This window comes from Ptiloglossa arizonensis, chromosome 13 (assembly GCF_051014685.1).
Source record: "Ptiloglossa arizonensis isolate GNS036 chromosome 13, iyPtiAriz1_principal, whole genome shotgun sequence".
Classification (NCBI taxonomy): Eukaryota; Metazoa; Arthropoda; class Insecta; order Hymenoptera; family Colletidae; genus Ptiloglossa; species Ptiloglossa arizonensis.
In genome coordinates, this window is record NC_135060.1 from 8,984,210 (window position 1) to 9,000,123 (window position 15,914).

General features: G+C 42.0%; 1 protein-coding gene across 1 annotated transcript; it reads right to left on the minus strand.

The window, feature by feature from the left end:
• Positions 1 to 12,510: 12,510 nt before the first annotated feature.
• LOC143154020 (NAD kinase 2, mitochondrial) lies at positions 12,511 to 15,554 on the minus strand. Its single transcript, XM_076325760.1, has 4 exons — positions 15,379 to 15,554; positions 13,569 to 13,653; positions 13,229 to 13,487; positions 12,511 to 12,748 (listed from the first exon to the last, which is right to left on the minus strand). The coding sequence occupies exons 1-4, from the start codon at positions 15,477 to 15,479 to the stop codon at positions 12,519 to 12,521; spliced, it is 675 nt and encodes a 224-aa protein (XP_076181875.1). The 5' UTR covers positions 15,480 to 15,554; the 3' UTR covers positions 12,511 to 12,518.
• Between the last annotated feature and the right edge of the window lie 360 nt (positions 15,555 to 15,914).

A 15,914-nucleotide genomic window follows, 5' to 3' on the forward strand; every position in this document is an offset into this window, starting at 1 on the left:
TCGTTCGGGGCCCTTTACCGGCGCCCGTCGACACCGCCGCTGACCCCTATCCCTTTTTTTTTCCGGTCCGCCATCCACCTTTTCCGGGCTGCTTTGCCACACTTGAGGAATTTTACCTACGCCCCCAACGTGTAAACACGCCGGCGCCAATTTATTTCACCGCGGGGAGCGTTTTAAAAGCGGGGTCCGGCGCGGTTTCCTTCTCTCCGCGTCGCGTTCCAGTCTCCGTCGGCTCCTCTCGTCCACCGCTTCGTCCTCGAGCTTCTCCTCCAGCTCCTTCTTTTCTCGTACTTCCGTTCACGCCGTCCCCGTTTTTCCTCCCCATCCCGTCACCGCCCCCACCGTTCGTTCGGACGGTTCCCCTATCCCCGGTCCCGCGCGCTGTCTTCTCCTTTAACTCGCTTCCGGTCCCTCGACCCCACTCCCCCCACTCCCCCCACTCCCACCGTTCTTTCCTTCTCTGTCCGTTTTTTGAAAGAGCTCCAGGTACTTATCCTCTTCCCCGCCCGACACTTTTCTGCTTTATCTCCAGAGCTCGCTCTCCCTATCCACGCGGCCTCCGCGTTTATTTGTTCCACGCTGTCTATCTTCCACCAGCCGCCCGTATACCCCCACTTTTTGTCCTTCTTTCGCGTTTGGCTTCCGTCTTGCGATTTACGAGGTTGCGGAACAGCCGCAGGCTTCGAAACGGAGAAAGCCCGGGCTCGGGATAAGTGGTCGTTTTGTGTCTACGCCGGCCAGAGGGAGGTATTTCTTGTTCGGTGATTAATGCCGAGTTTTATAGCGCGCGGTATTATCGGAGAATATAATATTTATGTAGGTGGATGGAATGGATGTTGACCGAGAGCGCTCGGTACTCGTTGTAAATTTGCTTGTAGCGACCGGTGTAACCAGGTATCTCCCGCGGACTATCGTGGCTCGTCATGCTCCAGGAGAAAATAATCTGCGCGCGTAGCGTTATCGAGCGCTCTTTGTTTACTCGCGAGGTGATCTCGATCGCGAATTTGGTACTCTCGGTACGATCGGATCGGAAACGTACGTTGTAAACGAAAAATATGAAAATGTATACGCGAGCCGATAGAATTTTTCACGCCTAGATAGGGACCAAATTTCACGACGAAAGATAGTAGAATACAAAATTTCACCCGAGACCGAAAATCGTTATTGGCGATGGTTATCTTTTTTAAAATTCTACATTGCGGATCGATATTCAAACCAATGCGCGCAACGTTGTCACCGATAGTGACTCGCATTCAATTTAAAAAGAACGATTTCGGCTACCTCGTATCGAGGTAGAATCGGTTGTCGCGCGATGCTTTCAATTTCGGGCTTCGTACGAAGAAAAAAAAGAAGAAAAAAGAAAAAAAAAACCCACGTATGATTACGGAGCTGGTGTATGTTTTATTTATGAGACGAAAGTACATCATGTATTATGTAAGGCGGTGGTTCTTAATCTTTCCGAGCTCGTGGCACAGTTTAGGAGAAGATTCTTAATCTTTTTCGGGCTCGACCGAAACGGGCTACTATAAAAATACACCATAATAACGTGCCCATTAATCCTCGATACTTTATCAATGCTTCCACCTACCGAACTAATGTCCTTAAACTTTGCCAGTGAACGACATCGATCGTTTATAAATATATTAGGCATGTCATCGATATTAACGAGATTGTCCAAGGAATAAATAGGTCATCGAACTTGTCCAACCTATTGCCACGGCTTCGTTTAATGTTTCTCTTACGTAAGCAACGTTGCCTGCAACGTTGATCGAGCGTATTACATTTATCGATTTATTTAAAGCACGCTGTTGTATCGAATTTTCGCGATTCGCTGTCACCGATCGGAACGGTAATTAACGTTATCGCGTCCAGCATTGTACAACGTCGTCTTTCTTTTGTCAGCGCTCAATAGGTAAACGGGTCAAAAGGTTCAGGAAGTCGCGATGTCAAAGAACGAACAAATATCTTCCGCGATAATTTAACCGTCTTTTCCCTCACTCTTTTCAAGTGGGGTCCCTCTTTTATGTTCTTATCCTTTGAAATCTTTTAATGGGAATTCTCTGCGCGGACTGTAAGGTGACTTAACTCATTGATAATATTATTGTACCTCGTGGAACTGGAAGGACTTTTGATACACGGCCTGAAACGAATCGAGTTATTTCAACGCGGAACCAAGAACCGCGCGACTTCCACGTGAATGTTAACCGCTTGTAAATTGATTTCTCGAGAACGCTTCAACGTTCTTGTTTGCATTATTACTACGTTCGAGCGTGTCCCGACTACTTTGTCCGCGTTAATTAGCTCGAAAATTAGGAGCAACGACGGAATCGAATTATCGCGGCTGAGACTCGTTCGATTCTCAATGGAAAATTAAGTTCGAAGAAAATGAGAGAGATTCGATGTTTCTTAAATTAGATTTCTATTGTTGCACCCGATTGTTTCCCAAAGTGGCGCTGTTTTCTCGCATCTCCCGTTCTCTAAAATAACGTCAATCGCGAAAAATTTCGCGAAACTAATTTTACCTTCGAACGTTCAACGATCATTCCCGAGTTAACTCGATGAAAAATCAATTTTTCATTTCTTTGAATCGAGCGGGCGAACTGTTCGATTTCGAAGCTTCAAACGTACGAGAATGTTCGTTGCTATACCCGAACGTACGATTGTTTGCAAATACAAAAGTTCGTCCGAAGTTTCGTTGGTATCGAAACATTCGAACTGGTGTTAATCTCAAGAGCAAGCTTCGTATCGTAACTTCCACGTAACGACGCGACTATAAAAATGAATAAGGGGACTAACAATCGTGTGTACAAATCGTGTATATCACCCGCGTACACCAAGTACGGTGGTAAAAACTTCCCGCTTTGATCAACAGCGATAAAATCCGTTTGTGTTTACACGGTACGAACGAAAAAAAAAATAGAAAAAAAAAGAATACGATCGTTACGTATCCGTTAAAAGTACAATATCCATTTCTTCTTAAATCCCTCGACCGTGGAAGTTCAACGTAGCTAACCTTGCGAAATAAGGGAAAAAAAATTTGCATTTTTTAATCCGACCACTGAAATTACTCGGAGCAAGGGAAGCGGTTAAGTACTTAGAATTCCATTAACACGATTCTCGCGGTACAATTTTCTTGCCCCCGTGAAAGAACTGCCTTCCGTCGCGCTCGACGTGACTCTGTCTCGAGTGCAGTCACCGATGCCGAGAACTCCTCGGCGAGGAAGAAAGCAAAAAAAGAACGAAAGGAAAAAAAGAAAAAATACAAAAAGAAGAAACAAAAAAAAAAACCGAGAAATAAAGATCAATCGTTGCGCATGATCGGTTCCTCCTGCTCGACGGTTCGCGCTGTAAACCGAATTCCCTCTCGCGTCGATAAGACAGCAAAACAAAGTGGACTATCGGCGCCCCATCTTTCTTTCTCTCTCTCTCTCTCTCTCTCTGCCTTGCTGCCCCCCCACCAGTGCCAAGGTTCACTCCGGCGAGGAATCGCGAGTTAGTTTTGTCGGCCTTATTGCGATTTCCGATTCCGTTCGATTTGTCGACTCGACCGATTCCCGTTCACTCGGCGAACTTGCAAATGCAGGCAGGTGCATCGATCGCGGACGCGCGAGGGGGTTGAAGGGTGACGCGAGTGCGCGACGAGGGGTGCAGAGGCACCTGTGCGCGCTGGATGAAGAGGGGAGCTCGAACGGGGGCGGAGCGGTGAGGGGACGAGAGCACGAAAGAGCGCGAGAAGGATCGCTGGCAGCGGCAGGGCGGAAACAGAAACAAAAGGAGAGAGCCTGGCGAATGAAAGAGAAACGGTGGGACGAGGGGTGCGGCGCGGTGGGAAGGGGGAACAGGAAATTGGTCGAAAAGGAGGAGACCGGAAAACAAATGACGCCGTGAGGAAGATACGCGCGAGAGTCTACGAGACCGAGCGTACGGGGCGCGGAGAGGAACAAAACGTGGACCGGGGACCGTTTAAGAGCGAAGACGGCACGATGGGGGTGGGGGTGGTTGGAAATCGCGAAAAGATGCCCGGAATGGTAATCCTCGCTCGGTTCTGATCTATACCGGAGCTTCTCGCGAATACACTATTTTCGCGTTAAAATTTTCCCGCGTTGAAACATGTTCTTCGAACGCTGCACTTGGCCGTGTACGTGCAACTTGCAACTCGGTGCATCGGACGTGCGGAGGACGGGTAGACGAGCGGTTGGAAAATAATAAAAGTAAAGGAACATCGAGCGTCGAAATTGATATTGGACCGTTAGTGGGAATTACGGAGAGAAGGTCTACTTTTTAAGGTTTGTTTACGAGCTATTACGAGATTGTTTGTTTTTCATTAGGACGATTTTGGGTCTAACGTTGGAGGCTTTGGATAGAACGGAAACGATCATTTTATTAATACGTTCCACGAGCAGAGATCACTTTGGAGAAAATAATTCTACGGGTATACAAAATGATTGTTTTCATTGTAAACGAAGGGTGCTTTTCATTCTAACCGGAGCTTCTTCGTCGTAATAAAGAACAAACGATCGGGTAAAAATTGCTGGTAAAATATCAAGGAAGGTACTCGTTTCCTTGTAATGCTATTATCATTTTGGATTTCGATCGCGGGGGATGTTTTCGAATTTTAAATACGTGGCGATCTAATTTAAAAAATTCTCTGTTTTTAATATCGAGTATCCAAGTTCGAAACGATTTATGGTTTCGGAGCACCGTGAGTCCCGCGATCTTCGAAACGGGACGCGGTCGATGCGAACGAAAATTAAGATAATGGAAAGTCGGAAAGAACAGGGGCGTCGCGTCGGATTGTCACGGGCCGGAGACAGGTGGAAATGTAAAATGGCAATACTTCAAATTCATTTGCGCGACAATCTCCGGTTACTTCCACTCGATGAAGCGTCTTCGACCGTGATAAAATCAGAACTTCGTCCCGTCGAAAATCAGAGTGGGGGTGAAACTAATACGAAGAACCGCGACGAGTAGGAAGCGAGCGTTCGCGGTGTACGCGATGGTACGACCAAATGGTAGACAAAGAGCACGGAAAGAGGGACCGGAGGGAAGAAAATAACGAAGACGGAGGTAAGAAGGGATATCTCTGAGCTCTCTGTTGGTCGTTCCGCGGTTCGTTCGTTCCGACGATTTGCCCCCCTTCACGGAATTCATTGGGCGCGGCGAAAGGGAAATGAGTCTCGGCTCTCTTTCGTTTACCTCGAGTCGTTCGTCTTTTTGCTACCCCTCGTAACAGCTATCTTCTGGGACATCCCTGTTAACCCGGGAGGGGCGTGCAACCTTACGTACGATAAGTTATTGAGTAATTACGAAGATCGCGGATCGTGCGTTCCTTCGACGATTGAGAAACGCTCGTTATCGGGGGTTCGCGAAGAATCCACGCGAGTTGGACTCTCTCTCGAAAAAAACAAAAAGAAAACTTTCTCGTTCGGAGTTGGGTATATTGGTTTTCGTCTCTCTGTCACGAAACGCGCGAGTATCGTGACGTTCGAACCGAACGATCGATGCGAATGCAACGATTGCACCGTGCGTTCGGTTTTGTACAGGTTAACACTGTGTTGCGTGAATTTTCTCGGATAAATATAGACGTTGATCGTTAGAATTAAATGTTGACTCTTTTTTTTTTATTGTAAAAAATTCAAAACTTATAATTTATCGGATCGAGAAAAGTCGATCGTTTTAGCGGGTCTTCTCTTCTTTTTTTTTTTATTGCGTAACGAGGTCAACGAAGTATGTACGAGTGAATGTTCAGCGAGAGCTGGAGAGGGACAGTTATTATTATAACAAGAGGATTGTGTATCGCCGGTGGTATAGTATGAAACGTGGGATTAAAATAGAATCTTGAAATCCGACGTTATTGGATACGCTCGGTCCTCGAGTGGTGGAAAAATGGTTTCTCCAGCGAAATAAAACGCGAGGTGTGGCGGTTTAGTTATGGGACAGGCGGTCACGGTTAATTGTCGTTGTTGGTCGAAACAAGGATAGGTCTGTTGCTCGTTTTCGTAGAAAAAGGGCGCCGAGAATATAAAGGAAGTCGTGACTCGTACCGAGGGACCACTTGTAATTCAGAGTTCGACCGAGAAAAATCGATTATCGATATTCGTAAAACGAACCGTGTATCGTACCGATCTCCCGCGTGTTTATCGAATTTATATTTTATTTCCATCGCGATTTAAGTCAGTGATTTAAGTCATAGTTATCGTAAGTAAATTTGTATTAGGTCGTTTGGAAAGGCCTTTCCTTTTTTTTTTTGTGAAAATGAAACACGATTTTTTTAGAGTTTATAAACATTTTATCAAATCATATATTCTCCATTTTGGAAACCGAAATGACTTTCCGAACAACCCAATATTATTAGCTAACGTTCTTGTACTCTAATTCGAGGCTTTGAAGTAGAAACGAAGCGACTTACTTTACTATATGGTACATAATAAATAGCAATTATAGAACGTCGATATATCTATACGATAGAAAAGAAAAAGTCAGTAGAATAAAAGACGTTGATCGATTAAAATATAAATACATATAAAACTTTGAAGAAACTGGTAAATTACAGTTGTCGATCACCTTGCGCGTGTTTCTTTTAATTTCCCGAAAATTGAAAATACTAAGAAAGTTTCGTCCGAATTAGAAGTGATTCGAAGAAGACGAACATCGCAACTCACAATGACATTTTCATCGGATGTTGAATATCGATAATTTGAACGTGTTCTTTGGTAGCTCTTTACTGTCTAGTAATGCAAAAAGAAGGTCTCTCGTACCGAAAGTGTCGAGATTCGTTTTGATTTCGTTTCTTTGCAACAGAGACGGGTCCAGTGTCACTTTGGTTCACTCAGTCGCGACAAGAGTGAATCGAATTACGCGTTCACGCAGATGGCTTAACGCGCCAAAGCGGCGAAAATTTCCATTAACTTGAAAGAAATGAACGAAATCCTGATTTTTGTCGTTTTATTTCTTTCCTCGTTGCGATTCTTTGTTTCCATCCGCCCCCTCCCCTTGTCCATTCTTCTTTCCCTTGCTCGTTCCCTTGTATTCGTTTTATTTCGTCCACCTCTCGTTCAATGATCCTCCAACTCCCTTTCGACCTTTTCGAATTAACGTTTCGCCACGAATCCGCAAATAAATTTCGCGAACCACTATTACCGGTCCGCCAGGGAAGGAAGTAAATCTTCGGATAAGGGGGAACGGGCATCGGCGGTTATCATTGAAGAATTTATGTGGCTTCGAACACCCATTAACTACATCAAAGGCTCCGTTTCTAGGGAAAGTTAATCGGGGATACATTTTCATCTTAACGTAACGACGTAATTGAGACGTTACTTGCAAGAAGGCCGTGAATTTATCTCGAGCATCTTGCGCGTAGATTGGTTCGACGCATTTTACCTTTAAATAAGCATACTTTCTTCAAGTTTCGTTGCAATGTGTTTCGAACGAAAGAAAATCGAGGATTTTTAAGTACAGCTCGGTTGCTTCGATTATCATTCATTCGACGATATCTTTGCACGTTTTTTAACGTAATACCTTGTTATAGTCGAAAATTGTGGGTTTTCCTAAAAACTCGTGTTTTTTTGTCAATTGGGGCTGATACAGCAATTCGACTTCCAGATGTTTGTTTTAGAGGGTGTCTTTATAAGTATCACAGTATAATTAACATTTTGAAACTCACAAGTTTCTTGCAGATAATACCGCAATTACATTTTGAAAATATTATTCTCCGTTCGTTGCACTCGATCGTGGATCATCGTAACGAATGTTATCGGAGAAGTTATTCGATAGCTTTCGCGTTAGTAGTAATTTATAACTGGTAGGAACGTTTTGTGATCTGAGACACGATATGAACAATATGAACAATTTTTAAACTCATGAAATGCGAATGTAGACCAGTAGTACGTATGTTGGATTCGATAGAGACTACCAACAGATACGTAGGTGCACGATGGGAACAAAATCTAGATAGACACAGTCGCTTGTAGAACTTGATAAGTTCTTTCAAAGTTTAGTTATTCCAAGTTCGCGAAACACGATAAAGATTCGTATGAGAAAAACCAGCCTTGTTTTATTCCTTCTTTTCCATATGTTTGGAGAAAGTTTGAATCAGTTTGTACAAGTCTAGTCATTATCCCTATCTATTCAGATGATTTGTCGGTACAAGCGTTGACTATGTTGTTTATTACCCTCTTATTTCGTTGTTTTCTCGCTAAAGCGTGTAGATTTTTATTCTCCTTTTGCGTTACCTAAACTTTTCTCAAAGACATCTGCATTCGTGGTATTTATTTTGCAAGTACTCGAATCTCGGTTAGGAGTACAAATCCCTGTCTCTTTCGCTCCTCAACCAATTCTACATATTTTGCCAAACTTTCGTGCGGCTATTTTCAATTTTATAATGCCTTAAATTGTACCGAAAGCTTCGTGTAATTCATATTCATGCAACGCGAGAGTTCGTAATTTATTTCCGAGGAAATTTAATGGGTTTTTCTTTTCAAAGTAAATTTGTTTGAGGATCACGTGCAATGAATAGGAATACGCGCGCGTGCCGTTTGCAAACGTTTTTGCAAATTTTCCTTTTAAAACACGTGTTTTAAATCGTTGAACACATCCAATGGTTGGTAAATATTATATACAAATAAATCAATAAATATACGCACACGGTATAATAATCTCCGCGAGGCAGTTTTTCAACGAAAAATACGCAAATTATCGTCGAATTCGTTTTAATAAATACATTTAAAAATGCTAGGAAATACCACCTCGACTTTAAACGTTTTAAAGTGAACGAACGACGGCCCCGTTGATTTTCTCGTTACCGAAAACTTTCTCGTTACGATACCGCGATCGAACATCGAACGAATCGCGGTGTTTTTTAAATTGCTTCGACTTTAAACATTTTAAAGCGATCGATAGGGCTTGCGTTGATTTTCTCGTTGGCGAATATTTCATTTCGTTTTCGTTATTTCGATCGAGCGTAGAACGAACCGGGGCCTTTTTTTAAATTACTACGACCGTTTTTCTAACTGGAAAACGCTACGGGCTATCGTATCGAACGATAATTCATGACGTTTCAACGTACGTTTGCAAAATAGTGTGCAGCACGAGCGGTTAGATCTGTAATTGTACAACCAACACGTTGAATCTGGTACAGAGTAAGGGAGAACACGAGAAGCGAAGAGAGCGAGAGGACCAGAATTTCCAGTAACCGAGGGTACAGTTCATTCAGGTCGAATGTTCGGGCAAGGTAGGCAAATAGAATGCGAAATGTCAATTACGCCATTTGCACCGTGCTTTATTAAATTCCTTTTCAGTTATTAGAGTTTCGAGAAAGTTCTGGAAATGCTCGAGGTACGATACTGCCTCATTAATGTGGCACAGGAATACAGAGGGCGATCAACGAGTGCACTTTAAAACCATTTTCGTTCTCTCTTGATCAAACTTTGGATATTATATTACTCGGTTTCTCAATTAAATATACACACACACACACACACACACACACACATATATATATATATATATATATATATATATCCAGACCGCGGGAAAATCAAGTTTCGAGTTTCCCGGTTTCTTGTTTGTTCTGCTAACTTCTGCGATTCGTGTTAAAACAATTTTCAGATCTCGATCCGACAAACATTTCTTGCCTCTTAATACGGTAATTTGCGCTTCGGATATAACCGGATGAAAATGTTCCAAGTTCCCGTGAACAATCGAAATGGTACAAGATGAGAGAACTTCGAGGATGAAAATCAGCGTAAGAGGGTCGTCGAATTTGTGCTCTTTTCAAATTTCGTGCGTAACGACTGATATCAACTTTCGTTATTCACGGATAAATCACACGGGCAGCTGTATGCTAGGAAATGAAGAATTATTAAAAAAAAAAAAAAAGAAATACGAAATCATTTTTCGTAAACAATTTTTGTCGACATTTTTCTCAATTACAATCACGTTCTACGTTGTGTGGATCTCCGTACGAAATTTTACTAGTCCGAATAGTATTTTACAAATTTGAAACATTGCATCGTACGCGTGTAGAGATACACTGTTATATATACTATATATAATAGTTATATATACTAAAGTAGATATAATAGGACAATTTCGGCTCGCGAAACTTTCGTTTATACCTTCGAAGAACTCTCAGCTTCGTTTTCGACCGAATCCTGATAGGGTTGGAAGAGTCCAAAAACTTTCACCGAGAAGACAGGCGCGTTCAATTACGAAGTACAAAGGGTTGGTCGATGTCGTCTCTTGTTCTTGGTCGGCCGTACGTTTATTTGTACTCGATGAGTCCGTCTGGGGGGGATACCGCCATTGTTCTTACGGATTGGGTTTTTCGTAGAGATTAATGAGACCGGTTCTTAGTCTCTCCGACGTTCGATCGGGGAATCTGTCTTGATAATTTAACGGTCCCCGCTCTAAATCTTCGGGATTTACTTTAATTAGCGCTCACACGTCTTCGACCTTCTACGAGTTCAATTATCGGTTTTCACGGAATCACCGAGCTCTGTAAATTAAGAAACCACCTGCAAATGTGCTCACCGTTGTGTCCTTGTCCTCTCCTTCGCAATATTTCCACTTCCCGTGTTCGAGGAACGTCGCGCGAACTGTAATTCGAAAACCGTGTTTGGTGATTAGAGTAACACGGTGGAACTAAAGGGACATTGTTTCTTCGATATAAATTGGTCTTGGCGAACTATACCGTGTCGAATAATTTCGGTACTCCGGGGACGTGTAACATAATTTTGGAACGCGACGAATGATTTCAAATTATAGACTTAGCGAGCAGAATTGAAGCTCGATCGAGAAAGTTTTGCAACTTTATGTTTACCACACCTCTACAGTTCGCTAAGATCGGTTTATGTATCGGAAATGCGTACAACGAATTAACGAAGAGACCTTTCAAAACGATGCGCTTTGTTCGAACGTTCTCGTCGAATTAAATCGAACAAAATGATTGAGAATTAATTGAATCGCACGAGATGAAACGTTTCTAATCTGAAAACGTTCCCGACACGAACACGTTGCATTAAGAAGCACGTGTCTCGGTCAGAAACAAAGGCTCTTCAAGCTCCGTAGAGCAGCGTTCTCGACGTTGGAACGAATCGATTGGCAAATTCGACGATAGTTTCCGGGTCTTCAATTTCAAGAACGCTAAACTCTTGGATACTCTCTATCCGTACGTGTAAACCTTGACTTTTACACCTTTCCAAGTATTTTACAACGACTGCTTTACGTGCTCGCCCCGAAAATGTCGACAGTGAGTGCTTTACTTAGTATCCTGTGTCTCGAGTACCCACAGTTTGCGCTCCGAGGAGTACGAAAACAGTGCACTTAGCTGGAGGAGAACTCGTGCAGTATCGCGTATATAGGGTGTGTCGTTAGCTGTCAAGTTCTTAACGTTAGTTTGGAAATATTTGCGAATCTGCCTTCGATTACAGTGGCAAAAGTAACGAGGATGTTTGGAATATTTATCGACCGACTTGACGTCAATTTTTACTCAAACTTTTGTATTCTTCTATACTTTCGTTTCGACATTAAGGTAAAATCCTCTCCAATATCTGCTTGCATTCGTTATGGATCTTTTATGCGCGCGTAAAGTTTATTGATCGAATAAATTCAACGACCAAACGACGCTAATAAATCTATCGTAGGCACCGTTCTTAAACATAGAACACAAACTCGTGCACCGTAACGAGCAAACCACCCAGTACATGCTCCAGAATGTGTGAGTATCGCTGCGTGTTTATTCCTACACAACTATCTCGCATGAACACCTGATCTCGAAGGTCGGCGTGTCTGCGGTTCGGCCGAAACCGAAATGACGGGGTTAATGGAAGTCTGGACGTAGCTGCCCTCCTTGCAAGGAAACCGAAAACGGAGCTGGAAAGGTAGAGCTCACCCTCCTCGTTACCGTAGAAAAAGACCAGGTTGCCCTTTGCTACCGAATAAGCGGCCCCTCGTATCTCTTGGCCCCGGACTACCTTCATTTTCGGAACAAATGTACGCAATTATTTGTTACTTTTCTCTTGCCCTCGCTCCATCAGAAATAAATAAGAAATCGGGCTGTATCGACGCTGGAACTGGAAGATTGCGGAGGAGGAACCTTCCTTGGATCTTCCATCTTTTATGAAACGAAAATTGTACATCCACCGATCGCACAGGCAACAAACGAACGGCGAGCTAATGATCGAACAAAGCCGCGACGTAATCGTAAAGCTCAGGGTGCACATAAACGATGAATACAGACTTCACGGGTATAGTTAGAAACACGTTGGAGGGAGCTAAAGTGTCTAGATAAACGTATGTCCTAGAAACTAATAGTCTCGGTGAGATTTACCTTTTTTATTTTACTAATCATTGAGAGAACAATTAAGAGATTTCTTGTTGCTTCTCAAGGCATTTCACGAGTACCGTTTCACCGATACGTCAAGGTTTCAACGATCATTCGATTTAATTGGAACTTTATTAGAAATATTTTCGAAGATTTTAAGAAGAACTCAAGGTACAGTATCCCGGGCAAGTGAGTATTATGTTACAACGATTTGCTTAAGAGAGTACTCGGGTTTGATCTCAAATGAGGCAGTCGTTCCATCGTTGAAAGGCAAAGAAATGCTACCGTCTATTACCAAGCCAGCATCGAAGCCACAAGATTTCACAGTCAGCTTAGTGCACTTTTGCCTTTCTGGATGACACTTCTCTTGCACCTTGCGCCTGGTCTTCATTATCTCCCGTATCATGTACGTCATGTGCAAATCTTCTGCGAAACATTGAAACAGAAACTCATTTCTTTTTTTTGACGTTAGCCTACTTTTACGCTAAAATACTTTTACGTTAGAATCTTTTTGCGTTAAAATATTTTTACGTTAGAATCTTTTCACACTTAAATATTTTTACGTTAGAATCTTCTCGCGTTAAACTATTCACACGTTAGAATCTTTTCACGTTCAAATATTTATATATTAGAATGTTTCCAAATGGTTAGAAAATATATTCACGTCAGAATCTTTTGCACACGATTGAAAAAAGTGTTTCTAAACTCGTAAAAGGTTGCTATACAGCTCCTCGATTCGTACTTTGAAAAGAAACCGAACGTTTTGTTTCTCACGACTTTGCTATTATACTTCGTAATAATTTCGAACGATACTTTTGAATTCTTAATCGACGAATGGAGAATTTTCGGTCCACTTTTTTCCCCATTTCGATACGAGTCAACAAGAATGCTGCACGAGTCGGCTACCTGGAGGGTATACGAGAGATCGGTGGTATTTGTACAATAAATCGTTGGTTTCCTCTTGGTTCAATTTCTTGCCTGTGGCCATTTCGACGATTCGCTGAATGGTATCAGCGGGTCGAAGGTTCATAGATTTGTACCAGGATCGGGAGCCTGAGCCAGTGCAAACGCATATACCCGAAGATTGGACTGTATACGACTCCTGGTCTTCGACTTGGATGGCTAACATTATTGGTCTCGCTGCCAAAAATTCTCCCATGAATACCTAAACGTTTTGCGTGGAAAGTATTAGTTATTTCGGTAGGTACGATCGCTCGCGGGCTAAAGTTGAAAAGGGATACTTAACTTCGTTCAGGGCAAGCCACGGCAAGGTTCTTTGACGCGGCTGAAGAGCGTCCGCTATTTTTCTTTGCGACGATCGTATGAGAGCTCTGAGAAATTAAATTATAAATTATACCCAGAAGAGGGAAACAAAGATATTTTTCAAGAGAAAAAATGTATCGAATCCTACGTGTAATTTGACTAGGCATTACGAAGTTTGCAATAACGATCTTGGAAACCCGACGAACGAGAAACTATCGTACTTGGGAAATAACTAATCGATTTAAAAAATAGAAGAGGCAAAGGAATTACATTTCTGTTATAAATTTCAATGTAATCGAGCCCTCTGTAAGTGCGTTCTAAATAAATTTTACTTCAAAATTAGTTCTAATATCGTATTACAAGATTCAATAAATAGTAAAGCCCAAGTACCTAAGTAATTTATAGGTACTTCTATCTCAGATTGTTTTTCTTCTTTTTTATTTCAACCCTTTTTCATTTTCAAACATTCACGCTTGAAATCTAATTCACACCGATAGAATCAGATCGTCAACGAAGCGGTTTATAAATTTCAATTGCTCGACAGTTTGAAAAAAAATTCAACTGAATCGAAATAATTGTTCGATCCGCGATCAATTACAAACGAGATGTAATTTGGTAACTTTTTTTCGTCGAATTACGATTTCTCGTAGAATACTCGTCGTACACAATCGAGAAGAAACGACTTCTTTGCGAACGTCGTTACTGCACGGATATTGTAATTTACAAGTTATAACTGCCGAAGTTCTAATGTGCACGAGACTATAACTCGAAACTACTTGGCGGGAAGGACCAGCCGCGAAATGAAGATGCATTACGGTCTTTATGAAAACGTAGAATCGGCGATACGCATAGCTTACTTAAAACTTAAGAGAAAATACGAAAGAACTTCGTTAAACGAGTCGTACCGCGAAAGATACCGTTGGTTGTTGGTGTTTCATCATTTTTACGAACCTAATTTCAAGCGACACCGCCCAAAACGTGCAAACTTTAAAACGGAAGAACTTTCGCGACAGATAAAGACGTTAATTACAACGAATGTAGCGAATTTATCAAACTAACGAAACAAATCTGTCTTTTCTTGAGTTCCAAGAGTGTCTCGTAATTCTCTATACCGATATTAAACATTTGTACTCGTATCTATCAATGATCGAAACACACCGAGAGAGTACTGTCCGAGATAAAACGATTTGAAAGTATTATATTTAACAAGTTTTACTCTTTCTCGTTAATTAAGACTTAAATGAGACGAAAGACGCAGTTCCTTCCATCGTCGGAAAGCATCGGTTCGGTAAGACTCTGAGAGAGTTCAGTTTCAATAATTACGAGAGCATCGGTTATTAAAATTCTTATTCCCGTTGAAACAATTAGCCGGAATAATATCTTACGTTTGGAACTTTTAATGGACAACGAGGCACCGTTTTGAAATTTCTTAATACACGAGGAATCGGCGCGCGTGTCTCGTTTAACAAACTTCGAACGAACTTCGAACAGATATTTCTCTGTTTTATGTACACGCCGCACGAGGGTTCTAAAGATTCATCTTTCGAGAGCGTCATTAATTTAAGAAATACGTCGATGGTGGAACCTCGAATAATCGATAATATCGCCGTGAATAAGCAACGTTACCGTTTCTCTCGAATCGTTGTAAATGTTGAAAAAAAAAGAAACGAAAGAGAGTCCTTTGGCCGTAGCATCGCGTGTCGCGCGGCAGCGAATAAAAATGCACATATTGATTTCCGCTAGGGAAGAACAAGCTTAGATCAGAGAGGATAACTTCACTGTAATGCACCCACTCGACTCTTCTCTCTCCTTGTGTACGGGTCTTCTCGTGTATGTGAAAAGGTCGTCTGTAAAGTCCCTCTCCATTCATTACTGTTCGTATGCGACTCCGCATCAATAACGTGTATTCTCCTGAATGGAGTTTTTCAAATATGCTCTCGATATTCACGGCGTACTTCGGTGGAAGCGTAAAAATGTTACTTTCGCTCGAGACATTGGGATTGATAGCGAACACCGGCTTTGTGTTGTCTTGTATCAACTTCGACGCCAGGAGGAACGTTCCGTCACCGCCGATCGGAATCACCAAATCTGCCCATTTTACGCACTTCATCGCGTCGGTTATCCTGATCAACAAAATGTAAACGTTACACAGGACAACGATAATTATTAGTGTAAATCGTGACGGACGACAGAACGTGAATTTTCTTTTATAGAGTTGATATTTGAATTTAAAGAAAATTTACGATTTGGTCCTTTTTATTTGTATAATAAATATTTTATTTGTATATAATTTTATTTGTACAATAAATATTTTATTTGTATATAATTT